This window comes from Onychomys torridus, chromosome 7 (assembly GCF_903995425.1).
Source record: "Onychomys torridus chromosome 7, mOncTor1.1, whole genome shotgun sequence".
Classification (NCBI taxonomy): Eukaryota; Metazoa; Chordata; class Mammalia; order Rodentia; family Cricetidae; genus Onychomys; species Onychomys torridus.
Window position 1 is genome coordinate 5,158,990 of NC_050449.1, and position 22,778 is coordinate 5,181,767.

The window sequence follows — 22,778 nt, forward strand, 5'->3', positions numbered from 1 at the left end:
AGCTACTTAATTATCATCGCAAGAGTGGGAAGAACAAACAGGCACACAGTTACAGTCACACAGGAAAACGAAAATGGGACTCGGCCTAAAAGTCCTAGAGAAAGGGTACAAACAGGAAATAAAGGGAGTCCAGCTGAGTAATGTAAATGAGTGTATCTGGAAAAAATAATTGGAAATAAGTGAATTAGCAAGTGGAAAAACAGTAATGATAATGGAAAATCATCATGCCATTGGAAAGACAGCATACATTAATTGAGAAATGACACCAGCATTAGCATATGTCGGGTATGTTTGACAGTATACACATGTGCACGCGCGCGCGCACACACACACACACACACACACACACACACACACACACACATTCATCACCATTATATTGGTTTTCCCATTACATTCCAGCTAAGAATTTGCACAAATTGCATAAGCTACTACAGTGTCAAAGGATGACTAAAGGAATAAAATATATAGTAAGGCATTTTGTGGGAAGTTGTTTTGTTACTTCTGTGTTAGTACCTGCCTCTCATTTTCCTTGGTGAAATCATACTAGTCATGGCATCATAACCAATCCCCTGGTCAAGAAGAGGGCGTGAATGTCTAGGCAGCACAGGGGTCGTGTCTTAGTTGATCCAGTTGTGGAGTTTGGGATGAGATGTTGATTCTGATGTCACTTTAACAGCTGGAAAACCTTTTCATGAGGTCGTATACTATGGCAACCACAGAGATGTGGTGTTCATATCTTTCTTCAAGACAGTCTGGTCATCTTGGGGTCACCTGGCAGCTTCTAGCTGTAGAGCCTTTGAGATCTTGTCACTCCCTTGCTGTGACTGTGCCCTTTAGGTTCTAGGTGCTTGTGTTCCACAGTGACCCCCACCCCATGAAGTCTAGACACTGGAATTGGGCTGGACTCCATGGGGCTGGCTGTCTCTTCCAGACAAAATTTGTGCCTTTCCTGCTTTCACAGGTCAGCTAACCCTCAGGGTCGAGGGTACCAGTGTATGGAGGGAAAGTGAGAGAGGGTAATGAGGGATAGAATGAGCAGAGCACATGATACACACATGTAAGTGTCATAAATAAAACCCATTATTTGTATGTGACAGGTTCATACATGCAATTCCGGATATATCTCAGACTTCCAGTGCTGGCTTTGACATTTGCATCCTGGATGCTCAAATCAACACAAATGTCCATTTTCCTACCATGTGAGCTTCTGGTTTCAAATGATTTTATTTGAGAAAGCTAGTTTTAAATTAGCCCATTTTTACTGAAAATAACTTTTCCCCAGTGTTGCTGAAGGAGGTTCCTCTGGGAACATGCTGTTCTGTAAGTACAGATTCAAACTCCCATGGTTCAGGCTTCATTACCCCATAGCTTGGCTTGGATGTTTTCATAAAGTTGGCCTCTAGGATGGCAGTTTGTGTTTTATCCAAGGCCTCTTCTGACTGCTTGAAGACGGCAGTATTTAATTAGCTATGGAAATGCTGTCTTCTTATTTGTTGCAGGCATACCATACAATCCCCAGGGTGAGCTGAGTAAAAGTTCTTCTCAGTACTCACTGAGCAAGCCTTCTCATCTTCTGTCACATTCTTTATTTCAAATGTTTCCTGACTTCGATGGAGGCTAGTGTTAGCTTTTCAGACACACAGTGCAAAAGAAGAATGTAATTGAAGACCAGTCTCTGCCATTCACCACTACACACGTAAACCTGCTAATGCAGAGTGATGCCTTGAGTTCCTGCTCTGCTCCTGTTCCAGCACAGGTCACTATCAGGTTGTTTATATCACAGTGGGCTTTATGCCTTTTGGGTAGTTTGCTCTGCCCTGGGTTCAGTATATATACATAGGCTATACATCCAGGAATTATGGTTTTAGACACTACTTAGGGCAGGAGCTACTTAAAAATAAGTCATCCAAAGTAGCAAGCAGGTAAAATGCTGGCTCATCTTTCTACATGATCTTGTGAGAATTCTCACGTGATTTCCTTTATATACTAAAATATGACAGAGGGTCCTGGAAATGTGTGTACTCACTAAGCTCTGGGGAAGCTGAGTGTGGTAGCTCATATCTCTAATCCCAGTGCTCAGGTAGCAGAGACAGGAGGATTGCTGCTCAAGGCCCACTTGGTCTACATAGTGAGTCCTAGGCTACCACCCAGGGCTATATGGTAAGAATATGTCTAAAAGAAAAAAACTTTAATACATTATGGGGGAGCCACATTGTATAATTTTCTAAATGACTTAGTCATAGACTTGGGTGCATCAATCAAAAGCAGTGTTTGCAGAGTATCCCCAGTGTATATCAACTAGATCATGACCATCTATGAACAGACTTCAAACCATATAGTAGATATGCATGTCTCTCTACAATAATAACAGATATTGGCAATACCTATCATTCCAAGCTGGAAAATCCATACAGCTTTTCTTTTGCATATTATTTTCTCGATTCTGCACCTGAGGTGGCTGAGCTCTGAGAGGTGAAGTGCTTTGCCTAAATTTCAGCCTTAGACAAGTTACAGTTGAAATTCAAGTCCATAGCCACTTAGTTCTAAAGCAGGAGGCTTCCCTACAGTACATACTATGGTCCACCTCACATCTGCATTTTGTGAGGCCCGAGTACATCACCTCCACTGTCTTTTTTCTTTGTGTTTTTCTGGGGTCCTGCAATTTAGTCCTTATAAAAATAAGACAGACTTCCAGATTGTCTGTATTTTCAGAAAGGCAGGAACTTACTTTCTTCTCCACATTAATAATAAATATTTTATTTAATGTTCATCATGCATATTCTGTGGTCTGTAGGATAAAAATGCTAATATAAAACAGGAAATGAGAAAGGAAAGGCATAAAGAATGCAGAAACAGACTTGATGCAGGTGTAGCTCATGACACAGCACCTACCTAGCATTCACAGCTCCATGAATTTGAGCTCCATTTCTTCCAAAAATGCATAAAATATAATAATAGGTTGGTTTTTTTTTTTCAAAAAGAGCAGTCCATGTTTCATTCTGAACTTGAGAGAGCGAATATTTACAGATAGTAAGAACAAAGCGTGTGCTCAGTCCTTTGCACCTTATTGTGGCTGCATCTCTAAATGTTAAACATTCTTCAAATTGCCTATTGAATTCCCTGATAAGAGCTGAAGGGCAAACAAGCTGCTGTGCCCTCTCTCTAGACTCTAAGCTGGCTGGGTATCTGGCCATGGAGCCAGATGGTACATGAGGACTTTGTGCCACCAAGTGGTAACAATGCTTCTTTGCACATTGGGTACATTTCCTCTCCCACATTATTTCATTGCCTTATTCAATTAAAAACTGATTTGTTGAGTTCCTATATTGGAAAAATTACAGTATCATTTTTCTGAAATAATATTTACATCCGAAACCTGATATTTCAAAACAGAACTAGCCACAAAATAATTGGCATGAATTAATATCTGCCTGCTCATGAACCTTCAATCTGCTAGCTGGTTCCTAGTCAGTAACAATTTTGTCATTGACCCCCCACAAGGATGCATTTGATTTGGACATATTTGGGCTTGTTACACAGGGGTAAGGACTGCTATCTGCATCTATGGCTTAGAAACTAGGCATGCTGCTAAACACTATATAATACATAGGACACTGCTCACACTGAAGACTTTTCCAGACCATGATATTGAACTTGATACTGCTGTGACAGAAAAAGCAAGGGTTTGTCTGCCTGGCATGCATTTGAGAGGAAATGTGGGAATATACCATAGTTTTGGTCCCCAAGGCCTTAAGATCGGAACCCTGGAAAGCCACATCTGTGCTCTTCCACACACAAACCTTCCTTGTATCATTATCATCTCTGTGTAATCTATCTATGACAGCCTGTAAGGCATCTGCTTATGTCCTAAAGTTATTCCTTGTGTTTCTAATACATGTTTACCATGAAGCTAAGCTACCACTACCTGGCTAAGATCTCATATTGAACATGCCCAACTTAACAAAAACTTCACAACCCCAGTACATCCCACTGATGATGAAAAACACCCATCATTTCATTCTTTACACAGGACAGCAGTGTTTGAGCACCTGCTATATATCAGTACTGCCACAGGGGACCCTGAAATAAACTGCCAAGACCAAAAACATAAGAAGATAACTATGCAACCAAGCTAGTGTAAGAATCATGAGCAGTTCTGACAGGTGCTATGAAGAAAACAAAAGGCCTGACAAGTTCAGGAACTTTGTTATCATGAGGAGGGCAAGGAAGCTTTTCTAAAGAACTTATGCTTTAATCTAAAATCTCAATGATCTGACTGAGCAACTCTGCGAGCACAAGGAAGGAAAGGTTTTAGGGATGTCAAACACAATGGCCTTTAATTTGGAGAGCAAGTGAAAGAAGACCCTTGTGACACTCACAAACTATTAGGTTAAAAGAAAAGATTATCTTTTCAGGTCCTCCTTCACAGAGGATTGACATGCCAGGGTATGCATGACCAGAGATCCTCATTCTCAGAGGTTCCAATATGCTGTCTCATTTCCACCTACTGCTTGCTGTACTGGGATGTAAGATAAGAAAGATCATGACCCTAAGTTCGCTACACAGTTAATAAACCAAAAGTATGAACCATAACAATTCCTTTTATCTAGGTTCTTCCCTTGGATTATGAGCCTGCCCTCACCCTCCATGCTGTCAAGTACTTGGGTGGTAGAGAGATGGATGCTAGCTTGAACCCAAGCTCCCAATGTAATGCTGCTTTCAGAAACAAACTGTACTTTAAAAAGCCATTGTGTCCTAAAATGCCAAAGATGCTGTGTTGATGCTTCCTGTCATTTCATGACTTCCTAAGTTAGGGAGGGGCAGTAGACAGGCATCAAGGAGACCATACCCTTCATTATCAAGGGATGCTAGCAAAGCTAAGTGTGCTGCAACAAGACTCATAGAACAATGTGATGAGAGACACCAAGTCTGAGAGCCTGCACACACAATCTCCAGCAGCAACAGAGTGATTCAAAACCCTTGCAGAACCATTTCTTATATCTTATAAGCAGAACATAGCAATTAAGACAAATGGCCCTATCCATACAGATGTGCTCCTTTGAATACACCAGACTATTAGCACACCCATATGACTAATAATCTATTACACATTGCTTACAATGAGAATTAAATGAGAATTTCTAATTCCTTTTGTAGCTGGCACACAAACAGTCAAGCATAAGGAGCTCAGAAGACTTCTGTTTAAATAGTTTCAGTAGTCCTCCAAGGCAATACCAGGTAAGCACAAACTTCAAGACATAAGGCTAGCTCTTTGCTCTGCTTAGGTTCTAAAGCTCTGCATTTTGTTAAATTAAAGAAAATGTTAGGACATGTTCTAAACATCAGAAGGATGCATCCACTTAACACGGCTTGTGGTGTAACTATCATGTGCCTGGTACTTTCTAAGTGAGGAATATGTAAGTAAATAATCATACAGTTTAGAGACCAGGGTCTTCTTAAAAGGCTAACCTTTCAAAACAATAATGAGGGGCTACAGAAATATCTCAACTTTGGAGTATACACTGCTCTTACAGAGGACCCAAGTTTGGTTCCCAGCACCCCCACAGAAGCTCACAACTGCCTCAAACTCCAGCTCCATGGCATCTGACCCCTCTCTTGACCTCCAAGGATACCTACAGTCTTGTGTGTATACCTGCACACATTTATACATACATATACATGATTAAAAGTAAAACTAAATCTTTAAAAATAAAACTAAAGAGCACAATTTACCTCACAGTCTCCTACTGTAAAATAAAGATTGCTTACTTGGGAATGTTCTATCTGCTGATTGTATATGTGTATGCATTGTACAGTTTTATATATGCTAATATTCTGTAATATTTGTGGCATATCAAATGAATGAATAGTAAGGTGTTCTATATATAGTTCTTTAGTGTGTGTTTTCACTCTACAACATATATACCTACAATGTATTCTTTTATAGAAATAAATGACAATTTACTGAAATAATTCACCATTGATGGACATTTAAGTTTTCCTTTACTGTTTTTGTAAGTAACACTACTGAAAACACACACATCTCCACAACAAACTGTATCCTTATAAGAATTTCTTTAACAGAATTGTATTCATCACCTTTTACACACTAAACTATGTCCTTATGTGAATTTCTCCAGCAGAACTGTATTAGTCACCTTTTAATTTGTGGTGAGATTTGGTTTCATAATGTAAGAACTTCCTGCACTATTGTTGTGTTTCTTAAATTGTTACACATAAACCAAAGAACTAGGGAAACCTTGTTTTGTTGAAACTATGGTTCTTAAAGCAACCATACAATTAACAGTGGCTACAATTCTTGGTAGGGTAGGGGACATAGACAACTGGACCCTGTTTAATTCCTTACTTCCTCAAAGAGCTCTGCACAAATCTTGGACCTGTTTGACAGGAAGTCTGTGCTCTGCCTTCAAACAATACATGAGAGGCACAAAGTATTTGGTGTTTGCTCTCTGGTATTCCTCTTTTTGAGAATTAACTTTTGAGTCATTAGCCCAAGTAACATGACAGTTGCTTTCATAAGAAGCATGAAATATAGATAAACATACTCCTCATGGGCCATCACTTCTAAAGATAGTTAGACCAGAAGCCTATTCCAAATGAGATGTTTGCATGAACATACTGCTGAAATGGATTTCTCTTTTTCCTGTCTAGAAAATAATGAAAAGACTCATTAAAAGATATGTATTGCAGGCTCAAATTGATAAGGAGAGTGATGAAGTGAATGAAGGTGAGTTGAACATAAGGACAAAGCTTTCCTGTGTGAGCTGGGACTGTGTCCTGATGTGGAGATGAGAGGGCCCTGGGCAGCCATATAGAATAGACTCTCTCCACCTGGGCTTGCTTTTCCCATCACTGTGACAGAACGCTTTAGGAACTTTATTCTGGTCACTGTTTGGGGGTCATCCACCTTGTGGGGGGCATTTTGAGGGGTCGGTAGATCATGCCGGTGAAGGAGTGTTGTGGCAGGAAAGATAGAGTGCCATTTTCCCGTGTGTCTGCTGTCAGGAAGCAGAAAGGGGTGACTTCCACACTCAGCTTACGTTCTCCCTTTGATTCCACTGGCACTCTTGCCCAGGGAATGGTGCTGCCCACAGTTTTGATGCATCTTCCCACGACAGTTACCCCAACCCTCAGGTTACTCCCATACTAGTCCAGATGCCAGTCAGTCTCCAAGGTGATTCTAGAGCTTGTCAAGTTGACAGGCGGTATTAGTCCTCTCCACAGCCATCAAGGCCACAAAATACCAGCTAACAAGTCCTTTGTCTGCAGATGGTACAGACTTAGATAAAACCTCCTTATTTTATGGGGTCCTTGGTGATGGTGTCTGGGGAAGGTGAGAGGCTGCTACCCCAACTGCAATGTTCTCCAAATCACTAAAATTCTGCTGTAATTACTTTTCCTACCCGAGGAAAGAGAAGCCTACTCTGATTGGGAAGTTATTTCCATTGAATAGATTCCGAATACAATTAGGGCTGTCTTTATCCTACCCTGGAATCATTGGTTTGCTTTCACAGTCATGGTTGACATCTTTTCTCTTTCCCTCTTCCCAGGAGAACTGAAGGAGATCAAGCAGGACATCTCAAGTCTCCGTTATGAACTCCTTGAAGAAAAATCTCAGAACACAGAAGACCTTGCAGAACTTATTCGAAAACTGGGGGAGAGATTGTCCTTAGAGGCCAAACAGGAGGGAAGTCACAGATAATGTGAAGCCCCCTCAGAAATGCATATTTATTTCTCCACTTGAAGCCATATTATTTTCTGATTTATTTTTTTAAGTGCCAATGATAAACAGTATGTTGAATGATAACTTGGATCATCTAGAGTCCTAATGTCAACATTTTTTGGTGATTAAATTGCACTGTTGAGGCTAAAGATTACAGACTGTGTTGAGAAGTCTGCTTGGTTCCTTGGAGCTTGTTTTCTGGATAGCTTTCTTGTGGGGTGGGGGTGAGTGGGATGGGGTGGAAGAGTAACTTGTGCTCCTGTGAATGTCTTGGGAATGGGTCTCAGATGTCAGGGGACAGTTTTAGGTTGCTCCCTATGTGGCTCCTCAAAGTGAGTTCAGGCATCTTCTTTCCCTGTTGGGGACTTCCAATCCTAGAATACAGGGGAAAATAATCTATTTAAAGAGCATTGTAACCACCACTTAGCTACTTAATATACTTGATACTACCTGTTCCAAGTGAGGTTTAGAGCTCTGTGTCATGGCAAACACCTGTCACACCAGCACTTGGCAGATAGAGTGAGGTTTAGAATTCAAGGTCAGCCTTGGCTACACAGTGAGATTCCATGGCCTACATGAGACCATGTTTAAAAATCAAAACAAAATGATCTTATACCTGTGTTAAATTTTCTGCTTCATCTGTTCAAAACATTATATTTAACAATGAAAAAGTGTTTTCTCAGCTAATGCCAGAAACATGGCCCAGTTCTCTCTCTGTCTCTGTCTCTGTCCCCCCACTCTCTCTGATGTGTGTGTGTGTGTGTGTGTGTGTGTGTGTGCGTGTGCATACACTGGTGAACTTGTGTGTGCATTTGTGTGTTTGTACATATACAACATGCTTGCCCTCTTTTGTAACTAATGCGAACACTCAAAAGCCCTTTATTATGACTTTTTAAATTGTAACCAAAAGTTACTATTCAATAAGAACTTTTTTCTGTTACAATAGTATCGAAGTTCCAAACACTGTATTTCTTAGGTTCAATGACACCACAATTCTACGCCATTTCTAAGGGCATTTACAGACAAACCCCATATTCAGCCTTTGACTTTAAGCAGCCATGTGGGAATTTGCAAACATTCACTGTGGTCTACTCTGTTCCCCAAACATGTAAACCAAGTCTTGTATTCATTTCCACTCACTAAGTGGTTGTTGTTATAACTATTGACACTGTGATCCAGTATCTTAAATAACTAGAAACCAGCAATTAAGGATCATCATTTTACCCAAAGACTCAATCTTCAGATGCTGCCTGCTTTAACTGAAATGCTGCTTTGAGTTCAGCAGAAGTATGTCTTCCCTTACAGGCGGCAAAAACAGAAAATCTGTTCTGCACCAAGTGTGGCTGAATCAAAGGACATCTGTAGAACCAGCTTAGAGCACACAGTTGAAAATTAATATTCAGTGCTTTTGATATTTGTAGTTGTTTCTTATTGATAAAATTATACCGATAAAGCAGAGGTCCATCTTCAAATCATGTATGGCAATATTTAATTAGTAATTGTGAAAAACAAGAACCAAAAGACAAACCTCATACCAAGTGCTGTATCTGCAAGTTAAAATAATGCAACATCCATAGACTTTGTGTGCTGTGCTGTTCAAGAGGTTGGCTTCTGTGCCAAGGACTGTGGAACAATGACTAGGCTGAACTGCAGAGGGTTCCAGAAGAGATGTTCAGACTCCTGTGTCTCCAAGGAGATTACCTTGAGAAGGCACTTTGGAGAAGGTGTCATAGCTGTGGGTTCCGAAGAGAAGGTGTCATGGCTGTGGGTCCCAGGAGAAGGGTGTCATGGCTGTGGGTCCCAGGAGAAGGTGGCATGGCTGTGGGTCCCAGGAAAAGGTGTCATGGCTGTGGGTACCAGGAGAAGGGTGTCATGGCTGTGGGTTCCGAAGAGAAGGTGTCATGGCTATGGTTCCCAGGAGAAGGGTGTCATGGCTGTGGGTCCCAGGAGAGGGTGGCATGGCTGTGGGTCCCAGGAGAAGGTGGCATGGCTGTGGGTCCCGGGAAAAGGTGTCATGGCTGTGGGTACCAGGAGAAGGGTGTCATGGCTGTGGGTTCCGAAGAGAAGGTGTCATGGCTATGGTTCCCAGGAGAAGGGTGTCATGGCTGTGGGTCCCAGGAGAGGGTGGCATGGCTGTGGGTCCCAGGAGAAGGTGGCATGGCTGTGGGTCCCGGGAAAAGGTGTCATGGCTGTGGGTACCAGGAGAAGGGTGTCATGGCTGTGGGTTCCGAAGAGAAGGTGTCATGGCTATGGTTCCCAGGAGAAGGGTGTCATGGCTGTGGGTCCCAGGAGAAGGGTGTCATGGCTGTGGGTTCCCAGGAGAAGGGTGTCATGGCTGTGGGTTCCCAGGAAGCACCTCCTGTTACATGATTCAGTGGCTTCTGCAGAGGGCAACTGGATAAGAACCTGTTCTGGTTTCTTTTCAGTTGGAACATTACAAAAAGACACCAAAATGTATTTAAAAGTTTAAAAATTCCATCAAAAACTTCTTTTAGGGCATATTGCTAAAGATTGACCCTAACATGACAAAGATCTCAGGGTCACTGCTTTTTATGAATACAAATCATCGAAGACCATAATTCACATCACATACACCTCACCTGCTAAAATAAGGTTGGAATGTACCTATCCCAGTTGCTCTTTCCTCTTGGAAACCTGTGTACCACCCGGAGGAGTGATTATGAAGTTTGACATAGCCAACAGTTGTTCCCTCTGCCTAGCCCTGCCCTCTCCTTACCGAGTACTAGCGGCTTTATTGCCAGTAAGCAGATCAAAAGCTGTTGCATGTGCATGCATGGTTTTGCCTCCTTATTTCACGGCTGAATCTGAGAAATGGCACATATTCAGTATGATTTTACTAGATGTTGTGTTTTGAATGTGGAATATCTCCCACAACCTTGTTTATTTAAACACTTGGTCACTATGTTATTTTTGGGTGTTGTAGAACCTTTGTAGGAAAGATCTTGCTGGAGAAAGCGAGTCATTGGAAGGCAAGGCATAAAGTTTGTAGGTCTGACCTTATTAGTGTTCTCTGTTTCTTGTTCCCCTAAGTTGTGACATGAAGGGTCCAGCCACACACTGCAGCTGGCAATGATCCACCTGCCAGCATGAGATTCCTGCCATGATGGAATTACACTCCCTCAAACCATGAGCTGAAATGAATCCTTCATCCATGGCATTGATTCTTGTAAGGGGTTTAGTCACAGCAACAAGAAACAATCCCTGCACTAGGCAGAGAGAACAAATCATCAGAATCCACCACTCAGTGTCTGACACTAAATGGAGAGCTGAGATGTCACACAACTAGGAGAAACATCCACTGAGCACAATCCTTATGCCAGGCTCTAACACATGTTTTCTACCTTAGTTTTATTTCTGTTGCTGTGACAAAAACATCCCAACAGAAAGCAACTTGTGGGGAAACAGGGTTGATCTTAGCTCACAATGCCAAGTTACAGTCCATCAAGGCAGAAAGTCAATGCTCAGGGACTTAGTCATATCACATCTATAGTCAGGAGCAGAAAGAAGAGAATGCACATGTCCTTCTTTTTTCTGCTTCTCTGTCTAATCTACAGTCTAGGACCCAAACCTAGGGAGTGGTGCCACCTGCAGTAGTCTTTGTCTTCACACATTGATAAGCATGATTGAGATAATCTCTCCTAGACATGCCCATGTCTGATCTAGGCAATCCCTCATTGAGACTCTCTTTTAACCCAATATTGTGAATTTGACAACTAATATCATCACATAATTATCTAATTTGCTCAAACTTCATCCTTACAAAAACTATATAGCCTGAGTCCTTACTTTCAGCTGTGGTATGCTCAGCTGACACACCAGGAACTTTGAAAAACTGGGATTGTAAAAGCAAATGCATAGTGTGTGTATGTGTGTGTGTGAGTGAGTGTGTGTATGTGTGTGAGTATGTATGTGCATGTGTGTGTAGCATGTGTGTATGTGTGAGTGTGTGTGTATGAGTATGTGTGAGTATGTGTAGGTGCATGTGTATGTGTGTGTGTGTGTGTGTGTAAATCATTCATTAACTGCTTGACTTTTCTCATTTATTCAGTATTTGTACCTATAGAACTTTCAAGAGATCATTTTTCCATTCTTCAAACCTTTCAAGATTTTAAGTGCACTGATTTTTGGATAGATTTCAGATTCTGTTATGAACAGTCATGTCCATGGACTGCACATAATCCTCAAAAGCAGTGGCTTTCTCCATCCAGTATAGCTATTTCAACCTCATCATCTTCAACTATACATTTTATTTAAAACTTTTTAGTCCCAGATCCCAGCAAAACCAACTTTGAAGAGCCACCCACACATCCTCAGAATGAAGCTGGTCAAAATAACTATAAAATAATCTCTCATTCTGTAATCAACTTTTATGGAGATTTGTGTATGATTAAGTTTATGCTATCCAACAGTGTGATCATCCTTTTTAAATACTATGCCATTTTAAAGATAATTATTGTGAGTAGATGACCAGGATGGTTAATTCTATTTTGCAAATTCTTTTGAGGGTGACATGTTGGAGGCCATCTTGTTTGATAGCAAAGGGAAGAGGTCAAATATTTATAGTAACAATAATACATCATAAGAAATCATACCATTACATGGGATGTGTGTTCATCTTTTTGGTTGCTATTAAACAGTATCCTTAAGGTGAACAGCTTATAAATAATGGATGTATTTTTCACCCTCTGGAGAGGAGTAAGTAGACTTGGGGAGAGTCCACTTCCTATGTCATGAATGGGCTCTGCTCACTGTGTCCTCACATGGTAGATGGGGCCATGTTGTTCTCTGAAGTCTCTTTCTCAAGATCTCTAATCCCATTCATGAGGCACCAACCATTGCACTAATACTTCCCAAAGGCTCTGTCTCTTTTCATCCACTGTGGTGATATTTTATTTGTGCAGCCCAACAAAGTTTATCTGAGGACCAGAGGAAAAAGGCAGCCACTATAGTAAACATAGCAATCAGGCAGTGGTAGCACACCTTTAATCCTATCACTTGGGAGGCAGGGATCTGTCTGGATCTCTGTGAGTCCAAAGCCACACTAGGAACAAAGTCAAGTGTGGTGACACACGTCTTTATTCCCAGCAATAACCATAAAGGTCTTGAGGTCTGTACAGACAGGCAGGAAGAGGAAGTGATGTAGCTGGACACAGAGAGCAAATGAGATAGCAGAACAGAAAGGTATATAGGCATGGGAATATAGAAAATAGGTCTCTTTGGAGATGGAGGTGTCAGTGAAGTGAGGTTAGCTTGTGGCTTTTCCTATTCCTCTGATTTTTCAGGTTTTAACCCCTATATCTAGCTCTGGGTTTTTATTTAATAAGACCATTTAGCAAACTTGACTACGATCCACAGTCAGGAAACAGAGCAAGATGAATGTCACTGCTCAGCCCACTTTGATTCATATTTGTCTGCAATGTCAGCATATAAAAAGATGTCATCCACCTTAATGTGGTCTTTTTACCTCAGTTGGTCCATTCTTGATACTCCATCATAGGTGTGTCCAGAGCTGTGTCCTAGGAGAGTCTAGATTTTGTCAAGTTGATGATCCATGTAGACTACCACAGTTACCTCCCCAGACAACTTTGTCAAGTTGGTGATCCATGTAGATCACCACAGTCACCTCCTCAGTCTCTTTTGCCTTGTGGCTTGGATTTTAACATAACTCAAGAAGCAGACACAAATATTCAGACCACTCATGGGTATGTACAGAATCTTTCTGTTTTACATGCATACCTGCGAGCAAGGGCTATTCTTGTCTGTTGATAAACTGTAGGGAGAGTGTACAGAAGCAGATGGATGGACATGCCCTTGTCTGTTGATAAACTGTAGGGAGAGTGTACAGAAGTGGGTGGATGGACATGCTCCTGCCTGTTGATAAACTGTAGGGAGTGTACAGAATTGGGTGGATGGACATGCTCCTGCCTGTTGAAAAACTGTAGGGAGTGTACAGAATTGGGTGGATGGACATGCTCCTGCCTGTTGACAAACTGTAGGGAGTGTACAGAAGTGGGTGGATGGACATGCTCCTGCCTGTTGAAAAACTGTAGGGAGTGTACAGAAGTGGGTGGATGGACATGCCCTTGTCTGTTGATAAACTGTAGGGAGAGTGTACAGAGTGGGTGGATGGACATGCTCCTGCCTGTGGATAAACTGTAGGGAGTGTACAGAAGTGGGTGGATGGACATGCCCTTTAGGAAACACAAGAACATCATGGCTATTTTCTCTAAATCTCTAGAGAAAACCTTGATGCTGACATTCAGGAAGTGAGTCTTGAACTTCACTAGCTGGCATTTTGATTCTAATTTTTGTCCATTAAAATAGACTCTCATATTGCTGTAAGAAAAAACTTTTAATCAGAATAAATTAAGTTCCTTATTACCATGTGTTGGTCTAAAGCAGCGTGGAGATCCTTCACTGTGCCTTAACCTTTTCAGTAGTCTTTGATTTGCTGTCTGACATTTACCCTCCTCTTCTCTTTTGAAGGTGGACTTCCACTAGAATAATTGGAAAAGGTCAAACTTTAGAGTGCTTCCTTGTATCTTAAAAAGGGTTCGATTGTGTCCACTTTATTGCTATAATTTGCTAACATACAGAAGAGTACACATGTGGAAGAACACTCATACATCTACATATAATCCATCATATATAACAAATAACAGCACCACCTACCTGTACATATACGTGTATGTGAGCAAAGACATTTGGGCATCAAGGCTGTCTGAGACATCATATGTATTTTCTTTCTCTTCTCACTCATCCTTTCCTTTAGTTTTTATTATTTTGATAATTTACCCCCTCTCTAGTCTCTGTTATCTCCTCTTGTAAAATCATCTTGGCCTAACAGTTCGAAATATAGATCCAAAGCCAGTATCTGTGGGTTCAAATCCCAGCACTGGCAATTTCCAGCTGTGCATTCTTTACCATTTTCCTATTTTTCTGGTCTACAGCATCCCACTTGTATAGGTGGAGAACTAATGCCATCTCCTCTACTGAGTTATGATGAAGGTAAGTTTGGATGTTTTAGATTCAGACAGTAGTACTTGGGTCATAGTAAGTCTTCAGTTAGCATTAGCAATTTTACAAAAATGGTGTGGCTAAAAAAATATTTTCCTAGGGCTGAGGTTGGATAGCATTGGTAGACTGCTCACCTAATGTGCACAAGGCTCTGGGTTTGAACATCAACATCACACAGCTGGGTGCCATAGAGCATGGCTGTAATCTCAGAATTGGGAGGTAGAAGAAGGAGGGTCAGAAGTTGAAGGTCATCCTAGGCTATACAGTAAGTTCAAAATTAGCCTGAGCTACACGAGACCCTGCCTCAAAAAAGGAACATGGGATGAACAAACTCCCTTTTCCATTCTGTCTTAGCCTATTCCACCTTAAGCTTCATAAAACCAAGTGCCATTCAGGTTTTTGACTTGCATTTCCCTGGTCAACTCCTATATCATTCCTGGAGCATTGAGTTAAGAAGGAACCCGAGACACTAGCTGGAATTAGTAGAGAAGCATGACAGAGGAGTTATGTCTGTCAAATGCAAGACTGGCCTACACATGCCTGTCATACTTAAAAAAAAATAGATGGCTCACATTTGAACCGTATTTGGGAAAATTTCATGGTGCTTTTGCTATTTTGCATCCTAATAATGCATTATTTTAACTAATGGCATTCAAAGATTGTTTGGGATGAGGACTATGTTAGCTCCTGTTCATAACACTTCTATTGGGAGCTTGTGACATTGGTGGGAATGTTCTGGGTACGGCTTTCAGTAACAGAGACAAAGTGTAAGCAGTTTCTCTGTAACAGAGTAGGGGCTGCCAGTGAAGTGCAGGGCTCCTCTTCTCTGAAGAAACTGTAAATGCTCGTGAGGGAGCTTCTAGATCCTCAGCTGAGAAGGAAATCTGGGCTGATTCTGTTATGTTCAGACTTCCTGCTACAGTCTATGGTTTCTTTTTTATTAGAAGACATGCTAGACATTGCTCAGATGCCAGTGAGCTGACTCCAGGGTGGTTTCAAGTCCCCCTTGAAGTATGATCATTTAACTTGTTTACTTTGTCCCCCTGTTTAATCAGAAAGCCATCCCTCAGCAAGAGAACAAGACTTCACCAACACATGCCACGTGTTCGTTGTTAATTCGCTGTTGGACACCTACCTGCTTGCTCCAGCAGCACAGTCTGCTCTCCACTGGTATCGCCAGTGGAAAGGTCCACACCCTGGCTCTCCTCATCTGGTTTGTCATGTGTTCACACAGCCTGTCTTAGCAGACTCTGTCTGTTGATGGACCTCATTATGTTTCTTACACATCTCCAATAAGTCAGGTGTGATTATAAGATTATATTTATTAAATATATATTTATATTTATTTATATACGATTACATCTATTAAAGCCTTGGCATCTTCTTGATGGTTTAGGAGCTCAATGAAGCCCTGTAAGTGAAATCTGTGTGTGAATCTTCACAGGACAAATCAATACTGATGGTGTTAGATAAGAGTGTTTTATATATTAAAGGATCCATAGTTTGGCCTTGGTGTAAAAACCCAAACTCTTGGGTGTTCTGGTCCAAAGTTGTGGTACTAGGTGGTCATGACAATTCCCTACAGAGATTCATTTATGCTGGGAGTTAGAATTTAGACTTGAACATTGATCTGTCTGTTGCAGCCTGTGACCAATAAGATAATCTACATCATTCTGCGTTCCCACTTCCTCAGTCCTGCAGCAGGACTGCATCCTTTGAGTATTTTACAGAATTTAGAGAGGATTACAAACTATCCATCAGAAAAGCATGGTCAGTCCACTTCACGGCAGTGGCACTGTCTTGAGTGTCTTGGCCCATGCTTTGCAAGGCCAGTGTCTGACGTTCACTTCCATCTCAGGCTTACCAAAACTCCCAATTAAACTGGCACAAGGCATTCATGGCTTTTTCAGGCATTTCATTTAAAATTATGACAATAACTAAGATGGTTCATATCCTACTAGACTTCTGAGACGTGCAGCTGGCTAAACACTGTGAACCCTTAGGAGAAGCCCCTACATGTGTGCTTGAGGGCGAGGGGAAGAGCTGGTTTTACATGTCAAAAAGGCTTCCAGTGGGCTATGATGCTTTGGGAGAGTACTCTGCTCCAAATGCACGTGGTTACTTGGATTCCTTTGGTTGACAGCATCAGAACACGCTCTACTGTCAGCACGGTATTCTGCATTTTCTTTCCATTTCCAAGGGATTATAACTCAATGGCTTCCTAACCCTGGCCTGGAATGAGTCCTGTGGACCTTTGAAGAAAACGATTTAGGTGTAATAACTACTGAGGGTGAGTGTAAGGAAAGGGCTAGAATGTAGGGCCCTTTTGTTTGGGCCACTTTATGATTAAACAAAACCACAGCAGTCACTGGCCCGAGAGGTTGAAGGGAGGTATTGGAGAACCTGCAGGAATGCAAGAGCCAGAATGCACTTCTTACAGTGGAGCAAGAAGACCCTAGGGGCTCTTGTGTTCTGAATCCATATTCTCATGGCCATCACAAAAACTGTGCATAACCCAAAGAGACCTATGAGCCATGGAACTATTTCCCAGACACTTTCAGGGGTGGCGGCAGTTTCAGTTTCTCAAAGAATGTCTAACAAATGGATGTGTTTATTGAGTGAATGGTCTGGTGCAGCTTGCAACCCCAGTGGGGCTGGCAGCCTTCACCTGGGAGGAAGAAAGAGGGCCAGGCCCCAGGTAGAGAAAGACTCCTAAGGGAACCAAGTTAAGATCTGCTGGCCAAATATTCTGGCAGTGGCATCTCGGTAACCCCTCTCAGGCTCCATGGCACCAAGACTTCATAAAGGGTGTGGGCCCCCAATGCTTTGGCAGCTGCCTCCATCTTTCTGCACAAACCTGGCCAGATGTAGTTGTTTCCTTTATATGTAGTTGCTGGGCAGACCACATCGTTTCCTATCCATAAATGGAGGTCACAGCGACACAGTTCAAGAACGCTTGTGACAAGGCCTTGGAAGAATAGACAGAAAGTGGTTGGGCCTGCTCCTGCTGTGCTGTGTTAGACAAATGGACAGAGAAGGATCTGGAAGGAAAACCCCCACACTGCCACTAACTTCCTGCTGGGAAGTCTGGGAAACTGTTGACTCTCCCCAAGGTCCTGCCTCCTCTGAGTTTGGAGTGAGGATTAAATAACGCATATATGAAGGGCTGTCTCTGAGAGCTGCATGCCTAAGTATCACTGCCAGGAAACAGGCCTTATCAGCTTCCGTATGTCGTCTACCCAAAACATCCGACTGAATTTTGAGATGCTATATATATTCTTCTTAAACAATCCCAGGACAAGATTTGAGGTATGCATCTAGGTTATTAAATGCCAGGGTGAGACTCACACAGATCACTCTCTGGGAGGTAGTGAGGAGATAAATACAGAGCAGGAGTCCAGAGCCACAAGAAGACAATACATCCATTCTTGTGAGTAGTCATTAGCAAATTATGGTCCTATAGTCTTGTCTTCCACATCTAACTGATATTTCCAGTGGAGATCCAGTTCTATTGTGGGCTCTATGTTTGATGCTTCTGGAGTCTTGATGGCAGTTAGCTTAGCTATCAATCCTTTTACAGCCATATGCCTATTTGTAAACATCAGCTAGGTTACTGGACAATGAACTTATACAAGCACTATTGTTGCCAGGCTAAGGTTGCTGCCAGGCTGTGGTTGCTGCCAAGCTGGGGTTGCTGGCCACCTTGGCCACCTGTGTGATTGCTAGGCTTGGGACTTGAGGCTTCCTGGAGCTCCTGTCCCACCAGAGATGTGGACTGTGAGTAGCAATGCCTGACTCATTTGTGGTTCCATAGGTTTGCTCTGAGTGTTATGTGTATTAGATGTTGCCCTGGATGAGACCAGTAACAAGGAAAACCTCTGCCTTCTCAGGAGCCTGGGAGCCAGGAACCTGAAGAGCCACCGTAGTAAAATGTGCAGTTTACTACAAGGAAGAATGAAGGTGGGCCAGTGAGTTCCAATTTTAAGTAGAAAAACATCTGAAGGTGGCAGAGAAATTAATGAAGTAGAGGAGGAAGTTCTGGGAGGAAAAGGCCTGGGAAAAAGTCTTGCAGGCAGGGGCACAGGATGTGCTGGGGTTGGAACTAGAGAGCCAAGGGGTGGAGGACCCAGTCCATTGGAGGTGGAGAAGTCCACAGGAAAGCTGTGGTTTCCACTCTGATGCAAAGCTGAGCAGTGTGGCTCTGCTGCCTGGGGTGCCTGCCTGTTTCTTACCTTGCTTTCTGGAGGCTGAGCCTCTCCTTGCCTGATCTCACAGACATTACCACCCCAGTGCATCTTGGTGTGATACAGGGAGCAGCCGACTTGTCTAATTTCCCACTCACAGTGCGGTCCTTTGAGACCCTCACACCTGGGTTTCACATGGTCTTTGTCACACTCTGTGACCCCATCTCCCTGGCTAGCTGCGTCTGCTGCCCTCTTTCCGTTTCCTTTGACAGAGGCTCTTCGGCCGCTAGCAGGCCATGAAGTTCGACCTAGCTGGGGGTTTTTCTTGTGAACTGTGAGAAATCAGCACAAGAGCAGTTAGGGGACTGCTTCGTGGCGAATGAGAAACCTCCGTGCCTCACTGTCCTACTTGTTCTGTCAGAGAACAAAACCAGCAAAGAACTCACCTCAGAATCCTTCTGTCAAAAAGAAAACTGATTAAATTATTATGATATTGGTTTATTTATTGCATGTGTGCACACACTGTGTCCATGTGCCACGGAGTGTGGATGAGCAAAGGACAGAGTTGGTGCGCTCCTTCCATATGTGGGAATCCAGGTATTGAAACCAGGCAGTTGGGCTTGACCGCAAGTGCCTTTACTCACCGAGTCATTATATCAGGCACAGAAACAGATTTTTATGAACTGAATGTGTAAATATCTTCTGTTTAGTTCTAGAAATTGACTTAAGCCCACATTTCAGGACATACCACTGTGGTTGAACTGAAGCCAGCCCACTGCAGGGGTAGGCTGCATTCCAATTTACTCTCTAGCACCACCATGTGGTGATGCGCGCAGCCTTCCATTTAGCTGGCCGGGCTGGATCAGGGGTAACAAGAGAGCCTGGGTAGGCAGCTGAGCAGCCACGTGTGCCCTGGTACAGTCTGTCAAGTAGTACAGGGCACTGTGACACAGACTGGCTCTATAATTGTCTGAGGTCACCCTCAGGTTCTCAGTGCTCATAATTCTGGAATTTGAGATGAGGCCCTGACAACTGTCTGAATAGCAAATGAAGTTAAGGCCTGTCTTGTGCAATGGCCAGCTACCCTTCCTTCCATCTTCTTCTTGTTTTTCCCACCAATGATGGATGTTACCAACATAATTGGATTGTGAAAGACTTATGTGCTCAGATTTAATGTAAAGCACAATACAATAATAAAGGTGTGTGTGTGTGTGTGTGTGTGTGTGTGAGTGTGTGTGAGAGAGAGAGAGAGAGAGAGAGAGAGAGAGAGAGAGAGCGAGAGAGAGGGAGGGAGGGAGGGAGGGAGGGAGGGAGACAGACACAGATGTGTAGAGGCATTCACCAGTGTGCAAGTACTGAGAGAGCAGAGGAGGACACCAGTCATCAGATGTCGGGTTCAGCCACGCTCCTCGTCCTGCTGAGAGAGAAGAGGTCTCTCCCTGAACCTGGGGTTCGGCTGGCAGTCCTCAGGCTCCCGCAATCCTCTCCTACCCTCCACAGTGCTGAGTTTCTGGGACTCATCCTCAGGTTTTCACACGTACACAACAGCACTCTTATTCCACAGACTTGATGTTTTTAACTTATTTTATCACTTAAGTGTTGCCATTAAAAAGTTCTTTTTAAGTTGTATAATGTTGAGAAATAATAACAACAGTTGCCATCTATTTAACCCAGGAAACAGGCAGAGTCTGTGGTAGGTCTTCCTCCACCTACATTGTTTATTCAAATTTTCATGAAAACTCCATCATGTAGATATTTTTCTAGAAGAGATGACAACATCTCAATCAGATCAAAGCCACACAGAGAATATATGGTAGCTTTGGGACTTAAATGCAGGTCCCATTGGAAAGAGTAGAGGCATGGAGGGAGAGCAGGTGCTGGAAACAGAATACCCCCACCTCAGGGCTGCAATTGCCTTTCTTGCTGGAGAAGGACATGTGCATGTTTAATGGTGTTGAGGCAGGTCTATTGCAGCATGCAAACCTACTATGATATCTTCAGTTCCTACCCCAGCAAGAAAAGAGCTCAGCACCCACATACACTATCACAGCCCCAGGAGAAAACTGATAGCTTGGAGGAGTTGTGATGTCCTGAAGTTATGAAAGCATAAGCCCAGAGAAGCCTGGCTTTGTATCACCATGCCCAGGACTAAGATAGACAATATGCTTATTGTGATTGGATATAAACATCTAAAACATAATATGGATGAACAAAGAATGGCCTGGCCCCCAATGCTTGAGAGATGCTTAGGTTGAGGATGATTTAGGTTGGGGCTGGTCAAGTGTGGATTCTCTTCCCTTAACTACTGAAAGGTGCATAACAGACACCATCTCTAATGGGAACCTGGTGACCAAGGTTTACCACTGACCACAGAACTTGTGGCTCATAACCTGTGACCCAAGTCAGGTTCAGCTACCATTCCCAGCAGCTAAGAAAGGACAAAGTAATGGTAAAAAGCAGAAAAGGGAGATTTATCCAAAGAGGTCACCCTGGGAAAAACAAAGAGATTCAGTACCACCCCCATCCCCTTATGGGTCCATATTTGGGGTTCTGAAGGGAGACTGAAGCTTAGGTGGAGGGTCAAGGGTATGCACATCTGAGTAGCCTGGGCAAGGTCATCTGGTCCAGTTACAGACACACAGAAAAATACGATAAATGTGCAAAGTAAATGTTCAGCTTTCCTTGACAAACTTTCAACTCAATATGAAAAAGAATTATTTAGAGTCACCGTGTCCCCTCACCATCTGTGTCCCATTTGGCTATTAAATTGTCCCTTTACCTAGAGCAAGGAACAAAGAGACTGGCCTCAGCCTGAATGCTTGTCGACTGAATCCTGTTTTCTATGTGCTTCACTCTGCTTCACACACATTTTTATTTCATTCTCACAGTGGTCCCCACATGGAGGCTGAGAGAAAAGAGGGTGAACCATTGTTCTTAAAACCAGAACTGAAAGCCCGGCTCATTTAAGGCAAAGACTAGTACTTTCTGAATGCAAGACTATAATGACAGGAGAAGAGACTCTCAATGCGAGAGTGTGGAAGTCATCCTCAGACTCAGGTCAAGTTGCTCCTGTCTAGCTGCATGAAGTTAGGAAAAGAACAAATTGTCTTTCCATCTGCCTAGCAAGGACAGGAACGAGCAGCATCGTGACAAAGCGTCACTAGAGGGCGCCATTGACCATCCTTGCAGGTGCATTGCTTGCCCAGGAGATCTCAGCCCATGGCCCCTAAAGACAGACTTGAGCCAGGGGTCCCAGAGTTCCAGGACTATAAGGCTCAGGTCAGCTCTATGTGAAATTTAGGACACCAGGAAGAAAATTTCCTGCAGGCTGCAGGCTTTATTACAGATACTTGGTCATCTTTGAAGTGCCCAGCGCTTTGCTTTGCTTTGCTTTTGTAAACGCTCCAGGAAGTGAGTTACTAGAAGAACGCTGAGGTGAGACTTAGACACAAGAGCAAAACAATAGCTCAAGGTATCAACCTTGGAAAAGATGGAAATGACTCCTTTAGGAAGAAAAATTAGCCTATAAGAAATCAGCTTTGCCCAGTTCTGCGGCAAGAATGGAGACTCAACTGATATAGAGTGACATCTAATCCCATTCCCACCCACTGACATCCCTGGACCTCCGCTAATTCTAATTCTAATCCAACGATTTTACTGGATGTGGAAGTTAAGTAGTGGACAATACTGGAGCACCGAGTCCAGGGAGTACTTAGTAAATAGTGTTGAATGAGTAAATGACTAGGCAGGTGATATTCTACTTAGCAGCAGCAAGGGGCTTTCTGGAACAGCCTCCCAGCCCTTTTGTC

The 22,778-nt window shown here is 42.8% G+C and overlaps 1 protein-coding gene across 5 annotated transcripts in view; it reads left to right on the plus strand.

The window, feature by feature from the left end:
- Nucleotides 1-7,887, plus strand: part of Trpc6 (transient receptor potential cation channel subfamily C member 6) — a 117,850-nt gene extending 109,963 nt beyond the window's left edge. For all 5 annotated transcript variants that reach the window (XM_036194359.1, XM_036194361.1, XM_036194363.1 and 2 more), the window contains 3 exons: nucleotides 5,161-5,241; nucleotides 6,676-6,751; nucleotides 7,575-7,887. In XM_036194359.1, coding sequence (XP_036050252.1) covers nucleotides 5,161-5,241; nucleotides 6,676-6,751; nucleotides 7,575-7,726 — 309 coding nt within the window. In that variant the 3' untranslated portion in view covers nucleotides 7,727-7,887. The remainder of the gene's footprint in view (nucleotides 1-5,160; nucleotides 5,242-6,675; nucleotides 6,752-7,574) is intronic.
- Nucleotides 7,888-22,778: the final 14,891 nt, after the last annotated feature.